Genomic DNA, 24257 nt, shown 5'->3' with positions numbered 1-24257 from the left:
GTGTTTTACAATTAATGACCTCTTCAAAATTTGAAGCAAGGTTACAGCTACACTAAAGGTCACATATCTGACAATCAATCATGACATCATTATCAACTAGATAGATTAAAGTAGCTGCTAATTAGTATAAAAACATAAGATATGATTTAGATGAAACATTATAAGTAACATACTTTCCAAAGGCTTAGTGGGTAATGAGGATAAACCAGTCTGTTGCTGTTTAATATGGACACTTCAGACAGTATGAGATGTTGCTACTGATAAATGAAAGTTAGTACTTTTCTTACGTTGCACTTGATGTTTAAAATAAAGCTCTTTGGGAGTTATCATGAGGAAGTCACTTACATGAGTTATTGTCAACTTTTTAGTGTGTTTTAGAACATAAGAATTATCTAAAAGATGTAAATGTTGTCGTCTCTTTTACCCCTCTGTTTTTACATAACACATTTAAATGTACAAATGTACTGAACTAGAGCTGTGTACCGGTACACTGTACCGATACAGTACCGGGTACAGGTCCAAAATACCTGACCCTGCTGTATTGGTACTGGACCTGACTCAAGGGATGACCACTTTGACAGATAAAATTGCTATGAAATTACCGTGGCAGTGCTCTAAAGCACAGAAAAGACATTTGCATGGCTGGAGTCAAATTTTCATCTGTGTTTTCATAAAGATAATACCTAGCACACAAATATTATGTTTTTACCAGTTCAAACATGCGTTTGTCCTTATTGAAAATCTAGCATTTTCCGAACAAGTAGTTTAGGTACAGGTTCAGGTCCGGACCTGTACCTTAACCCGTGTACCTGTACCTGTACCTGTACCTAAAATTTGTTTAGGTACACAGCTCTATACTGAACAGTACACACGTGTCTTTTGTTCACCATATTTTTCCTCCCCTTCCCCAGCGTATCTATGAAATATTTGGAGGGAACACGAAGGGTCTGAAGTTCCCAGATATGGTGTGTGGTCTGGTCCTGCTGACAAGAGGCAAGAGAGAGGAGAAAATAAAATGTAAGTATCCTCCCTTCTAGTTTTAAAGTAAGTAATACTTTTTCTATACAGGTCTGAAATTACATATAGGTCATGTTGATTTGATTATATGGATGACATCCTTTGGGAACCCTAAAACTGTTGCGTGTGTGCAAATAAAAAAAAGTTCGGCAGAAAAAAATTTGCCTTCATTATGAACCTGCATGGACAGGAAGGATGAACAAAACAAAACACAGAGTATGGTTTACGGAAATATCTATATATTAGGTTCTTTCTTTTTGTTTTTTCAAAATGTTAACTTTGGATTTGACTTTAACATTCTATGACAATAATATCCATTTTCTGAAATTTTAGTGTGTAATTGACAGCATATATTCTCACAATTTGCAGCTGCTTTGTTCGGTTTACAGTATGACCAAAAACATCTTTTTTTTTGGAAATCGACGAAAATTGCTGCGTCCAAGGATGTCATCCAATTAATCAACTCAACAAGACCTTATTTCAAGTAAGAAGACGTTAAGAATTTGAAACAAAATTGAAACACATAATATTTGCAGAAAAGTCAACAAGTAAGGATGGACTGTCTATCCTCCAACATCCAATGATTACAGTGACTAATGACAGAAATACTCTATAAGCCTCTATCATTGCTGCTTCTTCCAATATCGTTATATCACAACAAAGCCAACGTGAGCAGTGCTGGTGCGTACAATGCATTTTTTAGATCCCGGCCTTATCCGAAGAATGGTCTTCAGAAAATCAATAAAAGTAGGAGTCTTGAAAATGGGTGGAGATGTGGTGTACACGCCTCATTTACTTCAAATGTATAATTCAAGAATGTCATCCTGGACCAGATGTCAATATTTCAGAAGGAAAGTCTGAATTATCGCTTGAAGTCTTAAGGTATATCATCCACAGCAGATTTTTTATATTTCCATTAGTCAAGTCAAAGTGATGTAGTCCTGGGGAAATTGAACTGTAAATTTTGAGAAAATGGCCTCGTCTTGTTTTGCCTTAAAGAGGTGGTCGTAAAGAATGGTGATGGGCTATAAACCAAGATTAGTCATGTAATAATAACTACTTGTCGGATGGCCAAATTACGCCAAAGTAACTGTTGGAAGGATATTTTTCTGCAGCATAGTGCAGCGAGCAGTCATCATATTTGATACATGTGTGCTGTTTGACCACAAAGATGTAATCCACTATAGGCCAGGGATATTTTAGGCCCTGGAAGCTGCTGTAACTAGTGTAAGTGATCACATCGTAGCATACAAGATTTCTGGATTGAGTTACCAAATCTTCAGACAGTGTCACCTTGAACCATGTTAGGAAAGGTGTAGTGCAGTCTGTACTCATAAAATATGTTATGTCATATTCACAAGACTAATAGATTTCAGTGCAGATCACCCTAGTTTATTATATCATAATATGCAAGGAATTGAATTTTGGAACACACATTTTCTGAGCTGTCATATATTACTCTATAATTTTTTTTATGTACTTGTCTGCACATGCTTTGGCATAAATATAATGTGACAATATAGGATAAAACATTTCAAGAGGAAGAAAAACTGTGAAAATGTGATAAAAATGCAAATCTGGTGTAAATGGGCCCAACTGCTTACTTGTTAATTTGCTGTTTTGTCCCGCCTGTGCGTTTATTGGCCAGACATGGGCGCCCTTCATCTGATAACACAACAGATGTCGTAACTCACCATTTTCCCCAGGAATTAAGGGGGGAAATTCTGCCCTTGGGACTTGACCTTCGATCCAATATTTACTGCAGCTTCCTTCCAATATCGATCGAGCCACCCACATAGAAATGAAGTAATGTACATTTTAAGCAGCATACATACTTGGACTGAGGAAGCCTTAGATTATTGTTGGAATTTAAGAAATGATTTTTGCAATAAGATATTTAATGCTATGTTATCAGTCTTTTAGGACTCAAGTTGTTAAGTTCCCAGAAATTTAACTATGTGTGTAATGACATCAAGCTAGAGATAGAACCCACATGTTAGACAACAGTGTAAGGATGAGACATATTTGGAGATTCTGAAGCATCTGTGATTAATTCATTTGCAGGCAGCATCCACTGATTACGTAATTGCTGGGACTCAGACATGTTATTCTATTATTCAATTATGGGTGTGTCATACAGTCAACCATGGACCATATGGTTTTCCTGAGATATGAAATCATGCAGTGCTCAATACTATCCTTGGTATACATTTGTAAATAAGATTTGAACTTGTCTGTGAATTACATCAGACTGTTATGCAAATTTCATTATTCTGGATAGTGAGTCACATGTCTCAAATGTTTTTATGATGAGATTGCTCTCTATCATTTCTGAGCATTGATATGAATATCAAAGATGGGATTATTAATAAAGCTCAACTTAAGATTCTGTTGATGTACACATTCCCCTCACAATCCCCAAGGGAAGTAGCATAACTAAGCCAACAGTGTTATGTTATTAGATATGAATATTTTCAGGTCCAGGTAAACTAGAAGCATATGATTAGGTCAAAATCTAGTATGATACTAGAGAAATCATATGATGAGGTTAAAATGATAAAGAAATGTTTATTGGCCTTCATTTTTCAGAAAAAGCTACAAATTTGTTAAATCGTCTTAAAACATGTGCCTGAGAAATAGTTATCAACATTAAAAGATCAGTTCTGACAAGAAGATCAGGATCAAATTGTGTTTAAAAGACCCATTAGGCCTCACCAATGTAATGTCTTGTTTTTGGGGAAATTTGATGGAGGGGTACAGCAAGATGAAAATAAAATAAGGCATTTTGTACTGCGCAGAAAGGTTTAATGCATGAATAACTTCATGTACAGTTTTTTTTACATATCCTTTCACAGCTTACGACTAAAGATATTTCAATAAAAACTTGAAGTTGAGCAGCTAGGAGTTAGGTCTTCAACTTCCTCAACTGTTGGTACCAGAATTTGAGCATTTTTGAGTTTACATCTGCCCAGAATGGAACATGTTATGCCAAATTAGAAATCAGGGGAAACCAAAAAAATGAATTGGTATGGCCAGTTGAAGGAAGCACTTTCAAATGTTGTAAAAGGAAGTATCTGTCTGTTTCTGCAGTCATCTTTGCTCTGTACGCCAATGATGCCCTGAGCCATGTGCAGCGCAGTGACATGGAGACCATGGTCCTGGCATGTGACAGTGGACATGTACCACAAGTCATCAAGGACAGCTTTGCACAGGTGGGAAAACTGTTTTCAATAGTAATGGTCACTCAATATTTTTAGTTACGATAGACGTTAATTGTTATAGAAATACGTTGATGAAGGTTAGACATCCAGGTAATAAGATACGCCAAAAATATTCACTCAAGCAACTGGATAAAATTTTGAAACTTTTGTAAAATTTCCAAATTTTCTCCAGTTCCTTGAGTAACTATTTTTGGCGCATTACAGAAATAGGCTGTATGTCTCAAACAATTATGTCCAAACAGAAACGTATTAAACATTCTTTTATACTCATAGCCATCCACATTTCCAAACATCTTTTTAAGAATCTAGATGAAATTGTGTACACCTGGTCATTGATGTTTTTATGAACTGGATGATTTTTCCTTAAATGGCAGAATGAACGTTTGATGTACGACGAGTTCCGCTGCTGGCTGTTGGCGAATCCCGATGCCACGTCGGTGACAAGATGGTTGCTGAACAGCGGCGGGGTCTGCGTCACTCTCACTGACGACAGCGAGACCCCAACGTTCTATCAGACCCTGGCTGGTGTCACACATTGTAGGACATCTACTTTTATCTGTCATTTTATTGAAGCTATTCCACATAGGCTGCCTCTTTTGTATATGACTATATAACAGGGTTCCCAAACAATGCTTGCATGATTTGTATTCAAACAGGAATGAAAATATTGCCAAGAATTCCTGATCAATTTTTTTATGTGAGATGTATTCAAAACAATTGTAGGAAGGACATCTACTTTTATCTGTCATTTTATTGAGGCTGTTATATATAGGTTGCTTCTTTTGTATACATGGGTATATAACCGGGTCCCCAAATAACGCCTGAATGCTTTTGATATGATTTGTATGAATGAAAATATTGCTGAGAATTCCTGAGCAAGAATTTACCTTTTTTTTTGGGAGATGGATGGAAAATGATATAATCATGAGAACATCTCAATGTGTTTTGGAGAAGTCATCTGTTACTTATTCTTGTTATACATTATTTTGTAGATGAAATGTCTTACGTGTAGTTTTGTTTTCCAGTGGAAGAGACAGATATAATAGAGCTGGAGAAACGTTACTGGCAGCTGAAAAGCCAGTCCAAGACGGGGAGGTTTGATCTGGAGACGTTTACCATCCTCATGGTGCCTCCTGTACCAAAGGAACTTTGTGAAGGTGACTTCAGAATTTTTTCCCATGTCCATGTGCTATGTAGTTATGAACAGGACTGGATTCAGGGACTTAATGGCTTGGTTGTATGATTTTGTCTAGGAATTTCCATACATTGAGCGAAGTGAACCATGAAATAAATGAAAATTCAGTCGAACCTGTACCTCTACATTAGAACCATAAAGATAAACATTAGCTCTTACGAAATTGATATTTCTTATGAACCTGATACATGACCATCTGATACCTTTCATCTTACACACGTAGCATCTTACACACTGTTTCATTACCTTGTTGTTCCGATCTTGCAGGTTTATTCAATGCCTTTGATGAAAACAGAGACAATCACATCGACTTCAAGGAGATCTGTTGCGGGCTGTCTGCCTGTTGCAGGGGACCACTAGCTGAGAGACAGAAATGTGAGGGGACAGAATTATTACTTATCCTTAAGTAGAAAATGATCGTCTTGAAAACTTCTTAAGGGTTTTATCCACAAAGGTGATAGATGAACTTGTGCATGAACTATGAAACGTGAACGTACATTCAGTAACTAGTTTCAGTGCAAGGTTTGCAACATTGTATCTATGAAATTTTAATGATGTCTTTCTAAATTCAAAGTGGTCAGTATTTAATCATATAGATTAATGAGAAGTGAAATAGCCTGAGCCCCATGTGCCATATCATCATTTAAAGACGGTTAATTGTACAGAAAACATTGCAATGGTCAGTGATGCAAGCACCATGTTATAATACATGTACTTGTTCCCTCTATGATATCTGATCTGCTACAGTCTGCTTCAAAATTTTCGACACCAACCATGATGGACTGCTGGACCGGGAGGAGCTTGTTGCCATGGCTACCATGCTCATCATCATCCATGAGGAAAATGTTTTTGACATCCATACGGTAAACCTTTGCACTTTTTTTACTAACATCAAGTTGTCATTATATGGCTCTACTGCAGATTGAGGTATAGACAGGTACAGTATATGTAGATAACAACTTGCTTACAACTTGTGCTGTATTTGTGACAGAGACTACAAGTTGGTCCAGGTAAGATTCACGCTCTACAAATCAGAAGTGACACACAACTTGCACTGTGGACTGCAGAGGTACGTATTCTATGATGTAATGAAGTTGTACACTTCAAAATGTGTTATGCTAGACACATAGAGGCAATGTTGGTGACTTGTGAGCTTTCCCCTTTGCTTATTCTTTGCATTTCTGTGACATACTGCACTGTTTTGTGACAGTATTTTCGTTATGTATTGTAGTGTCAGTTAGTGTAATTGATGTTACCAAAGCCTTTTAGTTGCACAGTATGTCTGCTCGCACCCTTGTGGTCGTCTTGTTTGCTTTTCTTTGCTTGCCTTGTTTTTCTGCATTTTGTACTTTTTGCATTTCTGTATGAGGAGTTCTGGACAATGGATCTCAGTACTTTCCTCTCTTTCTCTTTCTTTCTTCTTGTAGAGATTTCAGTGGGAAAATGAAGTGCATGTGGCGGTTAGTATCCTCCCTCACTTGTCCTGCAGCCATAATGTGTTCATCACCGAACTGCTGCACAGTTTAACCTGGAACCCAGATTGTTAGCAGGGTCCACACAGACCAGATCTTTGGCACAAGGTCTAACATGCCTCTAAGGAAATTTTGCCTTAGCCCTCTGTTGCTGGAAGGCCCTCGAGTAACTATTGGCTGTTGATTGAATTCAGGCAGGCAAAATCACCGGGATGGGCTTATTTGGCCAGGCGTTGATAGAAGCTTACAGTTCTATTAAACTTAAAGGCAACCCAGCCTTCAACCCTGGAAGTGACTGTTGATCATGTTATGGATTGTCAGACTATCAGATGTTTATGAAATGTTTATATTTCTTAACCTCTATCTAGCCTTTCTCCCCATGCAATCCCATAGAAAATTCTGAACTGTTAACCGTGTCCTGGGCATGATGTTGAAAAAAGTGGTCTAGGGTGTCTTCATCTTAATCATAGACAACTACATGTACATAGTTACATTTTCTAATTAGTGAATTGAGATAATTCAATACTTTGAGGTTTTGTGACAGTATGTTTAGTCAACACCTAGCAAAAAGCATCAAAAGTGTCAAGTAAGATGTAGATTATACTACTACATGTAGTATACAGTTTGGTGCTTTGTGCTCTTTATGGCTCACTTAACACAATGTGCTTCCTTTTGTGTGACATTGCATTGGATAGGTGTGTGATTATGCAAACTATTCAAAATGTTCTAATTTTTCACTTGTGATGAACACTGTGAACCTGTGTGCAGTGAAAGCATATAGGATGTGTATTCAGCACTGGACAAGTGACTGTGTCTAGTAATACACGTAGTACATGTACCAAAATAAACCTGTTGACAATCTAGTTCAAAATCTGATAGTACATTCTGTTGTCTGTACATTGTAATACAGCCATTTTATAATATTGGAAATGGAGTAATGAGGAACATGTGATTGATGCATGCATGTAAGCTGAAGGGGATGTGGACCAGTGGAAATTTCAGTTCCTCCCTGCTTGATTGATTGACTAATTGATTGATTGATTCCCTGCAAGTGTAAGGGGGAGTAACAATGGGGAGATTGGAAACCATTACCATCTATAGCTACTCCCACACATCTTCTTGGAGATTAGAACGTAAACTTGCTGATTGTCTGTACATTGATGAATTGCAACCCTATTGAATGTTTTATGTGTGTGTGTGCAGGACCCAGACATGAATAAAACCCATTGGAGGGCTGAAGACATTGTGAAAGACATCCTGAAGACACATGACACAGACCAGGTAAGGATCTCATGAAGCAGAAAGCAAATCTAATGGCTCTGGTGCAACATTGAAGAATGCATGTGAATCTATTTTGTTGGATGAAAATAATAAACTTAATTAAAGATTTCTATTTAGAAAAAGCTACTGTCTTACACACTGCAACAGCCCTAGCCCTGCCAGGGTCACATTTCCAAACCAGTACCTGGCCAGTCTGCTTGTGGGAGCGAAAAATAAAAGTGTTTCAAGAAATGTACACAAATTGATGCTCATGACTATTTTTTTTTCAACATTTTGTGAGTCTTGTTGTCTTTTATATCATACTTTTTATCCCCGCAAGTTGTTCAGCCCGGCTTTGTTTTGGAATTGAAGTTAACGTGACCCTGGCATAAGGAGTAGTAGTGCATGTTGTCTTTGGTGTATTAAACTAAGAGGAATTAAACTAGTACTCATGACTTTAATGTGGAAGCTTGTGTAGCTTTTTGTGTAGCTAGGTGAATCAGGTAAATGGTAGGGTTCCCATACTTGGTAGAAAAATTACACATGTTGTAACAGTGGGGTTCAAGCGCCTCCAACTGACCAGTCTAACTGGTCTAGACCTTTTAGCCTAGTGGTTAAGGCGTGCGTGCCTTTGGCTGCCCGGTTTCGGCGTGGGTTCGAATCCCGGGGGCTAGGATCACTTATTTCTACTCGCTTCTTCGTCTCAATGTCATGCAATATCCAACAGAAAGGCAACACTGTGCTGTCAATGTAAAACCATGTGTTCTGTCCACCAGGACGGCTGTATTACCCTGGAGGAGTATCAGATCTGGTCCATGGGACACAGGCTGCCCAACGATCTCCTCAAGCTCCTATTTCAGGTACATGTACATGATAATCTAACTCTGCTGTCTGTGTGTCTATCAAAGTACTCTCTAGCTATAGGGTAATCAGTAGAGCCATTAGCATGTCTTTTAACGCATTTTAGATTAGAAGTTACACAGTATTTGTGTCAATTTATGTTTGAATGATACAGTACATAAGTCCCACTTCCGTTGTACTGATATTAGCTGTTTTGTTTTGTTGACAGGTATGCCACGTAGTGTTGGGGTTGAGACCTGCCTGGTCAGAGGAGGAGGGAGAAATTGTCAGGTAAGATGATAATAAAGAGCGCAGACATATCAAGTGTATGTTGTCACAAAGTACATCATCTTCTCTTCTGTACCTAAAAATTGCATTGTGACTTGGAACCTTCAGTATGTAAAGAATATAATGCCTTTCTTTTAGTGAATGCCAACTGTTGATATTTTCCTACCGCTTGTAGGGGCTGGCTGGACAGGGAAGAGAGAAAGGGTCTCCGGAACAAGGACACCTGGTACCTGGTGTCCATGGCCTGGTGGAAGAACTGGTGTGAATTCACACACTACCAGGTACTTTCAACTTTACCAACTTTACTTTTTGTATAGAGCTCTTTTTCAAGTCCCTTCTCCAACAGCAATAACAGCAATAACTGACAATTAATTCAATTTGATGTCCTTTTCATGCATGTTTCAATAGGTTTTTGCATTGCCTGATGTGAAGACATTTCTTCCCATTTCAGGGAAGGTCATACCACAATGGCTGGGAGACCTCTTCAAACAGTTCCTCAGGCAGCCTCCCTCCCCATCACTTGAATGGTTTGGCCCATGCATGGGATGAAATCAGCGAAGAGTTCTCCCAAGATGAGGCCTCATCCGTGTCCAGAACCAGTGGTTTCTACAGCGAAAGCTCCTCCGCGGTAGAGAGCTTACGCGGGAATGGAACCCTGAACCATGTTGCAAACCACATTGGAGATGCGGACTCTAGAAGAACCAGTTCCGTCAGCTCAGGGAGTCGAGCGAGCACGATGTCAAGCGAAGGGAGAGGAACGCTACCGAGAAAACATCTCGCGCCCAATCCCTTACCTCCACAGAACCCTGGAGCCATTGATAACACACAACTAATCATACCGGAAACACGAAAGGTGGGGAAATATATTGAGTTACCCTAGAAGTGTCAATTATTTAGGTATGCACATCTTTGCTTGTATTTACTTTTGTCCTAGTAAGTTAATAGATGCTTCACATTTTCCCACTAGTAGTATACAACAATCCTGTCTTCTGGTTGGTCCACACAGGTTATGATGTTGACCAATGAGGGTGGACGTCTAAAGCGAGACCGAATCCTGATCAGAGGGCGGGACTATGAACTTCTCCCGGAGCCAGTGTGGCGGGCTCTGCAGAACTGGTATGGAGGTTCCCCTGCTCTGCCCAGAACGGTATGTCTGTGTGATATCTGTTTGTTTACTTAATTTGTATTTAATGATTTCATTGTAAAATCGCCTCATTGTGTTGTGTATCAATTCTGTATCAAAGTGCAAATTGCAATAGGGATCATGGCAGTTGAATTCCTGCACACTGGAACTGTGGAACATAAATTTTTGTGCAGTTTTGAATGGTTGCCCTGTCCAAACATTGCCGTTGAACCCCTTTGTTTTTTATTTATTTATTTCGATTTACCACATTTTGTGGAAGGATTGACATAACAGGTGAACTATCACCTTTTCAAGATGTCATCCCAGACCGGACTGTAAGATTTGGACCATCGCACACCGGGGCATGCCCCTACTCTTTTTCGAAAGGTAGCTCTGATTGGTCTTCTGTTATTTCTAGGTGATTATCCCCAGCCATGGGGACCCCACGGCAGAACTGGAGCTGTATCCCCTCAGTATACGGCTGCTCCGGCACCAAGCCCCTCAGACCAGAGCAGGGGCGCCGGGGGTTCAGCTGGGAGGCTTTCACTTCGGCCCTGGAGGTACGATCCCTGCAACAGCTGGAGTGAAGAGCATATATTACTTCAATTTGTAATCATCATAGTTAGAGCAAGTCATAGTAAATCAAATCAAATCAAAGCCCAACAATTGTAACAGGTACAATGTATGGCACGTTCTTGAGCAGTACTAAATATCAAGACTGATATCTATGCCTTTGCCTATAACAATGCTAATAAGTTCCACATACATGTATTACCGTAATGAGTAATGAATGCTGTCAGCCATATCAATGTCTACAAAGAAATGTATCCTATTCACATGCAGTAACTTCTTGTTTTATCAGCACCATTTTTTGCTCATCTGGTCTTCCTGATTCAACGACTTAACGGTGCCTATATATATATAACGGTTGCTAGAAAGTGCCCAGGGTGTTGGTTGATATATGACGTGTCCCTAAAGTATTTGCTGCATTGAACTTTGAAATAAGTAAGAAAAAAAATTTTTCTTAGTATGCATTAGGTTTTGAGTTGATGCCATTGTCCCTTGCATTCAGGTATCACAGGCCCCATGAACACCACCCCCCGGCGGTACCTGGCGTACGTGGCAGCCTTCAGCAGGATGACCACCCTGCAGCTGATGTACCAGTACCTGTGCAACCGTCTGCGCATCCGAGAGGACGACATGAGACTCTGGAATTTCAAGGAGGAGGTAATTATAAGAACATCTTGGCAATCATCAGTTGACCTCACGCTTGTACCCAGCGCTGCGAAGAAGCCATGGGTTTAGGTCGTGGGCTTAGAATTATGTGAAGTGCGCTCTCGGGCCCAGGATCCCGAGTAGCCCTCATGAGGTCTATTTATGTATTACACGTATTACATAAGCAGATATCTCTGACACGTACCATGTGGTGGGTTGGGTAAACCGTTGGTCTAGATCGATTTCCAACACTGCGGAGGAGTGTGAGTTGACTTGCAATGGCACTGGAGTCAAGTGTACACAATATTTAAGTTTTGTGTAAAATATCCTAGGCAACAAGTCAAGTTCTATAGAAAATGTTAAAATTTTCAAAACCAATTTTCAAAACAGTACAATGTAAATCATTTCCTTCACTGATGTAAATTTAAACTATCAGGTGGACACTTGAAATGTCTGAAAATAAAATGCAGTAATCCAGTGGTATAGATTCAATTACAATTGTATTCTTCAATTCTGGGGACCTGGATGACTAATATTCACAAACGCACATGTGTAATGTATATCAAAGTAAGAGTGGCCCTCTTCTCTACTGATCCCTGTATTGTGACTGCAACTCAATTTTACTCTTTACTTTCATGTTGACGGTTATCTTTGTTCCAGAGCAATGCTTATCTCCTTGAAGAGGAGGACCACACTCTGGAGATGCTGGGCATCGAGGACAATCAGCAGATTCTTATAGAAGGTAACAAGAAAACATAGACAATTTCTATAATTTCATTATGTTTTACTTTGTTATATACAGTCAAATTTGTCCATCCAACTAACTGTATCCTACAACCAACCACATTGAGACAGTCCCGTCCGATTTTACCCTTGAGTGGTTGTTGGATACAGGTTTGACTGTACTTGAATTACATCAACTATTGTTAGTTGAAACTATTTGTTGGGTATCCCTCATCAGTGTTTTGTGGCAATCTGCCAACAAAGCAATACATTATACAAAAACGATAGAATTGACCCAACAAACATGCTGTTTTCTTTATTTTCTCCAGTCCGTAACAAAGATATGAGTTGGCCAGAGGAGATGTCGTCTTTAGCCAACCAGAAGAATCGTATGGAGAAGAAACAAGGTCAGGAATACGTTTTTGTCAACTTTTGTCTCATTGGTTCACCTTGTTGCCTACAAAGTGTGGTATACAGTAAGAATGAGAATGTTAAAGAATTCTACCTCCTTTCAATGAACTATCTGTTCTGTTATTTTGACTCCTTGCTATTCCCTCCTATTGTAGATTCAGTTGTGCCTCTGTATTTTTGTCATTCAATCACACATGGTGATGTCATCTCTGAATGCTGTGGATATGAACAATGAAAGGGATAGAATTAGACACTGCTGTTCAATATATTCACATATGTCCCTGTTACTACTAAGTCCACATATTAACTGTTATCACATACTCTTCCTATAATTTCTTACTCTGCTTTGTACACAGCACTACTCTCTGACCCTCTTTGTCCTGGTGTTTCTCCGAGAATTCTGTGCCCTTTCTGAGGCATTGAGTAACCTACATGAACATTGCAAATATGTGAAATAAAAGGTGTTATTTTTTAATCTTCTCAACTTCTAAAACTCCATGTGCAAATTGGTTCTACCTACTTACACATATATTTATTGTTTTCTGTTTGCTATGAACTTTCGTCTTTGACTTCATGCAAAGTATGCTGATGTAATTTTTTTTCAAAGCAAAATGATTAATTTGATTGCTTTCAGTAAGCAACTTCATGCACATGCTCTTCAGAAATATTGATTTTGCAAATTGCGAAATAAGTTGTTTTGTGCAGAAATTGTCTCTACAACGTTTTATAGACTTTTGAAAAACGGAATTGGAATTGAAACAATTAGAATTGACCTTAAAACATTGGAAAGTCAGAGTGTTTTAATCTGGGAAGCACCCCCCTCCCCACTAGCACCCCCCACCCCCTCCTGACTGCTGTTCTCTATCCTCCCACCTCCGCACGCAGCCATGGAATCAGCTGGTCTGTCTAATCTGGCTAAGATCCTCTACCGAAACTCAGGTGTGTTCCCATGCTAACTGTGTACCTGTGTGTGGAACCCCCTGCCATCCCCACCGTACCATGGCGTTACCTTATACAGTCTATCGTTTGCTAACATTAGCTTTTTTCTTAGCATTTTTTTGCTGTTAAAAATCAATTTATTTCTACACTAATTCCTAAACTTCACTTTTTTCACTTTGTCATGGTTACAATGGGATGAAATTCAGTGTCCTATTTTGCTTTCTGTTACTAAATGCACTATTCTTACTCATACATGTACTGTATACTGTTTTGCAGTTGGTCTTATTTGCCATTAATAACCCATTCCTACCCTTCCAGTAGACTACTGATATTTTTTCTTTTAAACTAAAGCGACATTTTGTAGTCCACAGGTCTCCTAAACACGTCTACTACGGGTAGTTGGTTTTCAAAGACTAGATGAGATTCTGTGACTGTGTTGTGGTTGTGTGTGTTTCATTGTTTTGTGTCTGTCCTTCCTCCAAGATGTCATTGTACAATCATGCACAAGTGTTGTTTGTTGAGTTTCTGACATCTGCACAGTAGTTGTATATGATTTGCTCTAGACTTCGTGTTTGGCTGGATGTGATTGACATTGGTTGTATAGTCACCAACATCACACACTTTGCACTGTATGTATTTTCTTGTGTTGTGTTGCAGTTTTGGCTGACCAAGCCCAATGGCTCTCCTTATCACTGAGCTTATAAAGGGAAAAGATACACTCTTGTCAGCCAATGAACTGGCTTGAAACACTACTACTGGTAGCCAATCAAATCATACCACTTCTCATACAGCCAATTAGAGCCATTAGTTTTGTGCCACACATACAATGTATAATGGGGCCCATCTATTGGCCAATGAGATGTGTGTGACATATAGCGTTTAAACTTGGTTACTTTAGGTATGGAGAGGCACTGTGTTCTCAGAATAGCTAGTTAATCTTACAGCCAGATATATAAATATATCTGACAGTGTATAGCTTATCTAAATTGAGAAGTCAACATTTATAATTACCATGATACAAAGAAATCACTTTTTCTAGAATATATGGTATACAGAGGAGACATTCTCTTTCAGTCTGTGACACTTTGGTGATAAATTCAGGTACAAGTTAAGCAAAAAAACAATGGTTTAAGATGAACTTGGTTCCCATTGAGTTTCCACCTCTAAAGTGACCAATATTATGAGAAGCACCATTTTGCAAGGCTCTAACAGCACCTGATTGTGTCCCCTGTGTAGCTGCTGCAGAGAAAGGTGCCACAGGCCTGAGTAACCTAGGCAACACCTGTTTCATGAACTCTGGTCTGCAGTGCATCAGTAACACCCACGCTCTGACAGAGTACTTCATCTCAGGCAGACACTTGTATGAGCTCAACACGTAAGTTTCAGGGTTTTTGGTGTAGATGATCAATAATGTACTACTTTACCCTTTTTGCTGTAGAACCATTTTGGTTATGATTGGTTAAACAGAAAATTCAAACTTACCGTATATTTGAAACCTTCTTCCAGCACGATAATCTCTACAACAATATTCATGTAGATTCTTTTTTAGAAATCATTTTGAGCTATGTCTTTGGAGAATCTGATGGAATTGGATCAAGAAAACTGTGTCCCTATATATAAGCAAGAGGTTTTAACAGTCATGTAAGAGACAAATCAGCAGAATTTTAACAATAATTCTAATCCCTTGTTTTTTCTAAAGCTCATGTCTCTCACACATTAGGTATGGTACTAACTTTGTCTTTCTGATGTGTTAGGATAAACCCCCTCGGCATGAAGGGTCACATTGCACGGAGATATGGGGACCTGGTACAGGATCTATGGAGCGGCACCTCCAAGACAATCGCTCCTCTCAAGATGAGGGTAAGTATAAGGAGGAAATCTTGTTGATAAGAAACGAATAGTTACGAAATCATTTATCTCTTTCATCTGTATACCTGATGTACATGTCTTGTGATTGTTAGATATCTAGCATGCTAAAGGCTACATCCACAGTTTGTGACACAATTGCTTTTATCTTGCAGTGGACAATAGCAAAGTATGCCCCAAGATTTAATGGTTTCCAACAGCATGACTCACAAGAACTGCTGGCTTTTCTGCTGGATGGGCTGCATGAGGATCTCAACAGGTAGGATCATCAGGCAAATTACATACACCTAGGGGAACATGACTGAGTCGTTATGCTTGTGGTCTATGGGAGTACATGTATGTGTAACTGTGAGATTGAGAACGACTTAATTGGTAGTTCTTAAGTGAACACATAGAATCTTGGAGTGATGGTTGATATGAAATGGAATAATATCAAAAGGTTTAGCTCATAAAGCTTAATGATAAGACGTAGTGCATACTGAAAGACCATGCAAAGTTTAATATTAATCAGTGTTGCTCTTTTGTACATGTATTGACAGAGTTCATGAGAAGCCGTATGTAGAACTGAAGGACAGTGATGGGAGACCTGACGAGGAGGTGGCCAAGGAGGTGAGTGCACACATTCACATTACATTAAGTCTTCTTCAGATATATGTATTTCATTCTATAGTTACCAAATTAATTATAACGTGGCGTTATGTACCTTAGTATTGAAGATACCTTTACTGTACTGTACTGATGCGTTTATGTTTCGGATTCTGATGTGATGATATACATATACATACGTTTGCATTGTTTCAAGCACAGAGACAGTTGATACATTATTAATGATCAGAATCAGTTGTTTGAGTTCTCTTGCTAGCACTGCTGATACTGATAGTGTTCATATTCAAAGTGAGAGATCCCAGTGTTTTTCTTGAACAAAATCTCTACCCCTTGCCCAGGCATGGGACAACCATCTGATGCGGAACCGCTCCATTGTGGTGGACTTGTTCCACGGACAGCTCAAGTCACAGGTCAGCTGTCGGCACTGCACGCACATCAACGTTCGCTTCGACCCCTTCAACTTCATGTCCCTTCCCCTGCCCATGGACAATGCCATGTATGTGGAGGTCACAGGTCAGTCAACTTTCCATTCTATGGTGGTGTATCATGTATGTGTATTTATTTATCAAGAATGCTAAGTGACATGTTGAAAGCAGTAGAGGTACAGTTGGACACCATAAAACATTATGAACAGGCAGTGACCGAAACTGCCGTCTGTTGTGAATAAAGAACTAATGGTATACAGTCATTTACCAACATTATGACGTCATTCAAAAATTTTGTGAAGAGGTTGCAGGTTTCTGCCCCCAATTTGTGACTATTTGTTATCTTCTCTTTGCTAGTGATGAAGCTGGATGGCAGCGTTCCTGTGCGGTATGGTCTCCGCCTCAACGCTGACGAGAAGAACCTTGTGCTGAAGAAACAGCTGGGTGAGCTGTGCGACATCGATGTGAGTCAGCTGTTGTTACTCGAGACCTTTGGAGCCACAATCAAGGTGAGTGTGTGATCGAAAAATCTTTTTAAAAAACAGTTGATCTGCAGGAGGTTGAGAGGTGACTGTGCCTGTCCTTGGTGCTGAATCATGTATCAGTGCCATAAACTGTGCCTGTCCTTGGAACTGAATCCTGTATCTGTACCATACTCTGTGCATGTCTTTGGTGCTGAATCATGTATCAGTGCCATACACTGAGCCTGTCCTTGGAGCTGAATCATATATCTGTACCATACACTGTGCTTGTTTCTTGGTGCTGAATTGTGTATCAGTACCATGCACTGTGTCTCTCCTTGGTGCTGAATTGTGTATCAGTACCATGCACTGTGTCTCTCCTTGGTACTGAATCGTGTATCTGTACCATACACTGTGCCTGTCCTTGGTGCTGAATCATGTCTCAGTACCATACACTATGCCTGTCCTTGATGTCAAAACATGAATCAGTGCCACACACTGTGTCTGTCTTTGGTGCTGAGTAATGTATCAGTAACATACACTGTGTCTGTCCTTGGTGCTGAACCAAGTATCAGTAACATACACTGTGCCTGTCCTCGTTGCTGAACCATATATCAGACACTGTGCCTGTCCTTGGTGCAGAATCATGTATCAGTACCATTTATTGTGCTGTCCTTGGTTCTGTATTAGAGTAGTTCCGTGCATTGTGACATTGAATAGCAATCTATGGCATACTTGTGTTAAGTAAAATATGCTTACATCTTTTATTTCAGAGTTTCCCGTCCGACGGGCAGCGAGTACGTTCGGTACTTGGAGGAAACCTGTTTGCATATGAGATCCCCCCGGTACAGAACAGCAGCACGGAAGAAGAGAGTGAAGGAAAGGCTGTAGAGACGAGTGAACCCAGCAAACCTCAGTGCAATGGAACTGTCATGACAGGTGAAGAAAACAGCCCTGACTTTTAGGATAAGAAAATCATTCATTTTGTACAAATGTATCATATAATGATATTAGTTTGTGTAATTTTGTTTGTTTTGATTTTAAATGGATATCTTACAAACTGGCTATGTTGTGAACCTCATTAGCTTTCTTCTAGTTAAATTTCAATGTCATGCTACAGTTTTACCATGATTTTACTTAGTGTAGATACAGTTAGTACGATAATTTTCATCTTGGACTGTATTATCAAGATTATCTGAGTTAATTGTTGTAAATTATTGCACTGTTTTGTTGACATGAAATGTAAAATATATTACATTTAACCCATAATTACTACATTTGGAGTCATCTTAACTTGATCACTTAAGGAAACCCCTGAATTTCATTCGATGTTTTTATTTCCCATAACCTTTCAGGTGCAGGTGTTGCAGTGCAGCCGCTCCCCCCTGTAAATATCCCCCCTGTGAAGGATGACACTTCTCTTCAACCATCTCCGGCTGCGAGTAACAAACCTGCTGCTAGTCTCAACAGGTTAGGCATTTACTCTGACATACAAGTAAATGTACAACAACTTCTGATCAGTGGATATGCAGTTTTGAAGTACAAATGTTTAGAACTACTTGTGCCTGACGAATCTCTCTTAACCCTCAAACCACCGTAGCTTTTTTACGACTAATCTTACCGTATGGGGTCAAAACTGACCCCACAATGTTTTCTACAAATATAGCTTTATTGGTGACTATTTTTGTGGTTTGTATATGTGTATAGTTTAAGTAATCTATAAGGGACAGTTTGACATGATAAGCTGTGAATAATTTCTGCTCATTATCATAATTTATGCAAAAATAGAGAACATCGTATTTTGCAACTAACGCTATTCAGACAAGCGGGCTCTTTTGAGGCTTGCGCCAACACTTGATGCCATATAGCATCTGAATGTCTTACGCTAGAACAACCAAACTTGGTCACATTTGCTAAAATTTCCTTGGCAACAATTTTAGTTTAATGAAATATCTAATCAATGTTTTCATGTTGCTATGGCAACCGGTTTCTTAGAGCCATATTTGGAAAAAGTCACTAATTTTGGATTTTACAATGTAATTCTAGGGCTTTCTTTTTAAACTGCACTTATTTGCTTACATCAATACCAACCAATTTAATTCACTATCACTTTTGCGATTTAATATCTATGATTTATGCATATTTGATCACGTCATCGGTCAAAATCTAAGATGGCGGACGACATAATTAGATTAGCTATAACCGGCTATTTTAACCTCAAATTTCATCATTACCATGTTAATTCAAACAGAAACAATCTTAATATGAACGTTTTGGTCCATTTTTATTGTGTTATTAGGTTATATGATAAAAAAATGAATTTAAAATAATTCAAGATGGCGGAACCAAGATGGCGGATTTCGCTAGTGTAACTTGATATGAATATAATTTTTATGACGTCATTTTGACGTCGTTCCTGTTGCCATCTACAAATGACGTCTTTGGATATATAATGATTTATCATACATAATTTCTATTTAAGTTTTATCGTGTACCTTTGAATTATATGGAAAAACCCAATTTGTTGGTTTTCGTCAATAAAATCGCATAAATGACGTCATAATACGTCGCCACGTCGTTAATCTTTACGTTTATTTAAAAAAAATGTTTTTTTTCACGTTTCTACAAAATTATATTTTGTAACTATGATCATAATAACCCTTATCATACATGTTACTAGATGACAAGTATCAAACAATAGGGAATATGAGTGCAGATTTTGCTGGGGTCAGTTTTGACCCCACTGGACCATGCGTAAACTTTCTAAGATAATTTAATCAACAATGAGCCAATCCCGGTAAAAACTTGTGAGGAGTTATAAGACATATATACAAACAAACTCATAGAAGGAATTTTGTTTTCGATTCGAAATGTCAAAATGGCAGATGTTGATATACGCCTGGGGTCAGTTTTGACCCCATACGGTGGTTTGAGGGTTAAAAGAGATACTCATTGATTCCATTTATTGGAAAGAACACTGTCAAACAGAACATTCTTGGGAAGAACAAATAATGTTTGAAGAAAGTACTGTTTGAATGTTTTGTACCATGTACATGTAGTGATATATGTTGATTGAGTTATTAGGTCTTAAATGCTGTAATTTGTGTCTCTGTAATATTTTATCTGACCCTTCCCTCATGACCTCAATGAAAAGCAGCCTGTTATCCGATTTGAGCTTCTCATGAATAAACAAAGACTCAAACAAACACCATAATATTGTCTTTCTATAACCTACATTATGCTGTTATATATACAGGAGTACCAATGGCAACCAACAGCTGCCCGCTAGGCAGGGCACCCTTCGACGCACCACACACCTCCCAGCAGTAAACGGTGACGCAGGGTACACGCTCAGCCAACCTGGCAACGGGAGACATAGTCGCCAGCCGAGCAACGCTAGCACCAGCACCACTAGTTCTGTCAACGGGCAGTCCGGCTTCAATGGCTTCGTTGTTGCATTACACAGAAAAATGGTACGTGAACCAAATCACTGCTTCATGGTAGAGATTTGCTGTTAGATGGTAAGATATGTGGCAACACAATCATTTTGTACTGATAGTAATGATATACATATTTAATGAAATGAATAACAGAAACGAGTCTGAAGGATGTAGGGCTGTTTCAAGCAAGCCAGCTTACTGCTAAGGGTACTTAAGTAGGATCAAAAGCTTTTTTAGTAAAAGTTATCATATTTCACAAGCCTTCCAAAACTTAACACTGTTTTTCTCACCGTTGCAAGTTCTGCAAACCTGTATGTATTAGTAACAATTTGTAGGGAAGTAATATGTTTACATGAAATAATGATCATTGTATGACTTTGTTTGCAGATCCGTATGGACGTGTACTTCCTGTCATCCCAAAAGAGCCGACCGTCTCTGTTCGGTACCCCCCTGATCCTGCCCTGTGGAGTGTCGTCCCTCCAGCAGGATCTTTACCAAGCCATCTGGACACAGGTCTCACGATTGGTCAGCCCCCTGCCGCCATCCGAGGGTGGGCGGAGCAACCACGCCCAGGACTGGTAGGTTATGTTCCCTCAGACCTCAGCAAGTAAACACTTAGGATGTCATCCATCTAGTTTTTTAAAGAAATAATTCAATGTAACGCTGTAGTTCCAACATGTTTTAACAGCAAGCCGTATTAGGCTGTTGTAGAATGCAGTCGGAGCCTTAGAATTACTTAATTGACAGTTGTGTATAAAAGAAAGTAGATTTTCGGAAAAGCCAGTCGATGCGTCAGTAGTTACCCCTCATGTTTTTATGTAGAGTGTGACCAAAATTTGGCTTCTGCACCAGTTTGGGGTTTGATTTATAGATCGGAAGGGGTACTTATTACAACATCCTAACATATAGCTCACTGGCACCAAGGCATATCTTACTACTTCTTGCTTTTACAGAAAAACAAGGATGCTTTTCCTAACCTGTACTTGGTAAAGCCTGGCTCTATAACAAACAGTGCTGCACCATTCTGTGATTCGACCAGAATCATTCCAAGCAGTTTATTGTATCTTTGTACTTTTTTCAAAGGTCACGATGTAAAAGAATTACTCAAGCAGGGTGCGCTAAGCACCGATCCTTTAACCGGTAATAAACTTGTTGATTTTTTGCCTTGCACTTAATTTCACTTTGGTGAGCACTGTGACGTGCGATGTCTTGTCCTTCTGTTCTTACTCTTAAGGTTTAGAACGGGGTAAACTAGGAAATATTTTGTAAATGTACATTAGAGTAAAGAGCTAAGTGTTGGAAATACTTTGGTGTGATAGACATTAGATGAAAAAGACTATAATGCAGTTGAAGGTGCAGCACATTGTACTATATTTATAGGGAATTTCTCTTGTTTCATTCCAAACTAAATTGATTTTATAACTGAATTCATGTGTTTTTATCTAAAGACTTACATTATCAAAAGTCACATACTTCATTCAGAAATAGCTAAAAAAAGACATACCATACCCATGGCACATGTCGGCAGTGCACCCAACATTAACCTTCTCCCTGCTGCTTAACCCTGTAACCAATACAAATTTGGTGCCAAACGACTGCTTCAGCAGGGAGAAGGTTAGCATTGCCATGTATATCTTAAGGCTTTTCAAATTTACCATTGTGTGTCTTCCCTTCACATGTACCCACACGATGCATAAATCAATGAAATATCTGGTGTTTACATGACTTTGCACTGTAGCATTTTATGAACTGTCCAATACTGGGTTCAGAATCACAAACATTGTTTTGCAGTCTTTCACAGTAACTGGGATAATTTCTGACATGCACATTACAAAGTCATGTAGGTAAACACTAATAACATGATAGATTTTCATCATGTTTACTTGATATTGTTCTGGTTTTGATACAGACATGTTTTTGTGTGTGTTCTGCTGCAGTGATGATAGCCTGGGCTATGAGTACCCATTTGTGCTGAAGGCTGTACAGAGAGACGGCATCACATGTGCCTGGTGTCCCTGGTACAGGTAAGCACACACTATACTAAACCTCTAACCGATTTCTGTCGCTTTAAGGAATCAACAATCACAGCATCCAGGCTAATATTGAGAATCAGGCCTAGCATAACTTAATAAAGATACAACAACAACAACATTACCCTTTCTATAGATAGATGAGCAGAGAGTACCCGAATGTAAGAGAATGATGTACCGTATGATTTCTGCAGGTTCTGTCGAGGCTGTGTGATTGACTGTACAGAGGAGGAGTTTGCCATGGGGAGTAGTTATGTAGCCATTGACTGGGACCCCACAGCACTGCACCTCAGGTATCAGGAGTCTCAGGAGAAGGTGTGTATACTTCAGGCTGTCTTGTCTTCCCTTTGGAAAGTTTGATTCCCACAATAATGCTGATGATTATAAGGCATGTTGCTGTTGTTGTCTATAGACGTATTGTGTTCTGAACAAAATTCCTACACATAGTATTATTAGCTAGTTATCCATAGTCTAATATCGTTGTCCATAGCTCATTGCCAATGTCAGGTACTGTTAAAGGTACTCAATTTAAGAGATTCTTGTTGCTAACCTGAAAATATTCTGGGTAACACAATCTTCATGTTATTAACATTGTGTTCAAAAATTTGTATTTTCCTAGTATTATCGTCGAGTGGATTATGTTATCACTAAGTACAAAAAGTTCAGTAGGGGCATCTTTTTGCTGGATAGCTTTAAAGAACGCTTGCAGCTAGATGTGCAAAAAGATGGTGTGACAGGTTGTTTGGTATAATATAACCCACTGCAGCTGTGCTGCATACCTGCTATACAGATACAGATTGTACTTTTGTAGGTTAAGAGGACAATGCGCCATGTAGCCTGATACTCCTGAATACGTTATTGTCAAGTGAAATGTGTTATCACCAAGTTCAATAGGGGCATCTTTTTGCTGGATAGCTCTAAAGGTTGTAGCCCAGAATCGTCTAGCCTTCTCCAATGCCTCAGAGGGTAGGCCGGTGTCATTCTGTAGCACATCTAATAGTATATGGGTGAGGGGCTGCCTAGATACAGATGGTAGTTTTTAGGTTAAGAAGACAATGTGCCATGTAAATGATATACTGGTGATGTCGCGCAGGTGTTTGAGGAACACGAGAGCGTTGCGGCAAGCCGGAGGGCGCAGTCGGAGCCCATCGACCTAGACACGTGTCTGAAGGCCTTCACTAAGGAGGAAGAGCTGGGGGAGGAGGAGCGCTGGTACTGCAGTAAGTGTCAGGAGCACCAGCTGGCAGCCAAGAAACTCGACATCTGGAGATTACCTCCTATTCTGGTAGGTCAAAGTTCAAGTCCTCCACACACCACACATGGTAGCGCCTATGGCAGCACCCATCTCCTATTCAAGGACTTTGTGCAAGTCACTACAGTAGGGGGCTAGTTCGCTAGTAGAGGCGTGGGTGTTAAACTTCCATACTCTTTCCCAAATGCTGAGTGCAAGGCCTTTGTGCAAATCACTACAGCAGGGGGCTAGCTCACTAGTAGAGGTGTATGTGTTAAACTTCCATACTCTTTCCCAAATGCTGAGTGCTAAGCTCAGTAAGCAGTATGTACCATTTTTGGTATGTCCCGGCCGGGGATCCAACTCATGACCTACTGAATGCAAGGTAAAGCCGGTAAGGGTCTGTGGATATCTATTGGAGATTTGTGAATTAAGCACATAAATCCATGTCTGCTCCCAGGTCTGATGAGTTTGTGGTGGAGAAGTGACCAAAA

The 24257-nt window shown here is 39.4% G+C and overlaps 1 protein-coding gene across 5 annotated transcripts in view; it reads left to right on the top strand.

Moving 5' to 3' along the window:
• Positions 1-24257, top strand: part of LOC136443855 (ubiquitin carboxyl-terminal hydrolase 32-like) — a 33109-nt gene that overhangs the window by 3494 nt on the left and 5358 nt on the right. Inside the window, exons 3-34 of one of the 5 annotated variants that reach the window (XM_066441227.1) lie at positions 912-1017; positions 4108-4229; positions 4613-4775; positions 5264-5395; positions 5701-5808; positions 6181-6296; positions 6861-6893; positions 8109-8186; positions 8942-9025; positions 9235-9296; positions 9469-9574; positions 9745-10146; positions 10300-10440; positions 10835-10976; positions 11489-11643; positions 12292-12373; positions 12684-12761; positions 13651-13704; positions 14941-15079; positions 15459-15564; positions 15726-15829; positions 16110-16179; positions 16515-16689; positions 16959-17110; positions 17836-18001; positions 18418-18532; positions 20319-20535; positions 20890-21080; positions 21586-21642; positions 22440-22526; positions 22727-22847; positions 23626-23817. In XM_066441227.1, the coding sequence (XP_066297324.1) occupies positions 912-1017; positions 4108-4229; positions 4613-4775; positions 5264-5395; positions 5701-5808; positions 6181-6296; positions 6861-6893; positions 8109-8186; positions 8942-9025; positions 9235-9296; positions 9469-9574; positions 9745-10146; positions 10300-10440; positions 10835-10976; positions 11489-11643; positions 12292-12373; positions 12684-12761; positions 13651-13704; positions 14941-15079; positions 15459-15564; positions 15726-15829; positions 16110-16179; positions 16515-16689; positions 16959-17110; positions 17836-18001; positions 18418-18532; positions 20319-20535; positions 20890-21080; positions 21586-21642; positions 22440-22526; positions 22727-22847; positions 23626-23817 (4056 nt within the window). The remainder of the gene's footprint in view (positions 1-911; positions 1018-4107; positions 4230-4612; positions 4776-5263; positions 5396-5700; positions 5809-6180; positions 6297-6860; positions 6894-8108; positions 8187-8941; positions 9026-9234; positions 9297-9468; positions 9575-9744; positions 10147-10299; positions 10441-10834; positions 10977-11488; positions 11644-12291; positions 12374-12683; positions 12762-13650; positions 13705-14940; positions 15080-15458; positions 15565-15725; positions 15830-16109; positions 16180-16514; positions 16690-16958; positions 17111-17835; positions 18002-18417; positions 18533-20318; positions 20536-20889; positions 21081-21585; positions 21643-22439; positions 22527-22726; positions 22848-23625; positions 23818-24257) is intronic. The other 4 variants (XM_066441236.1, XM_066441243.1, XM_066441251.1 and 1 more) reach the window with 4 other exon arrangements.

Source organism: Branchiostoma lanceolatum, chromosome 1 (assembly GCF_035083965.1).
Source record: "Branchiostoma lanceolatum isolate klBraLanc5 chromosome 1, klBraLanc5.hap2, whole genome shotgun sequence".
Taxonomy (NCBI): domain Eukaryota; kingdom Metazoa; phylum Chordata; class Leptocardii; order Amphioxiformes; family Branchiostomatidae; genus Branchiostoma; species Branchiostoma lanceolatum.
This window is presented reverse-complemented; position numbering and strand designations above follow the sequence as displayed.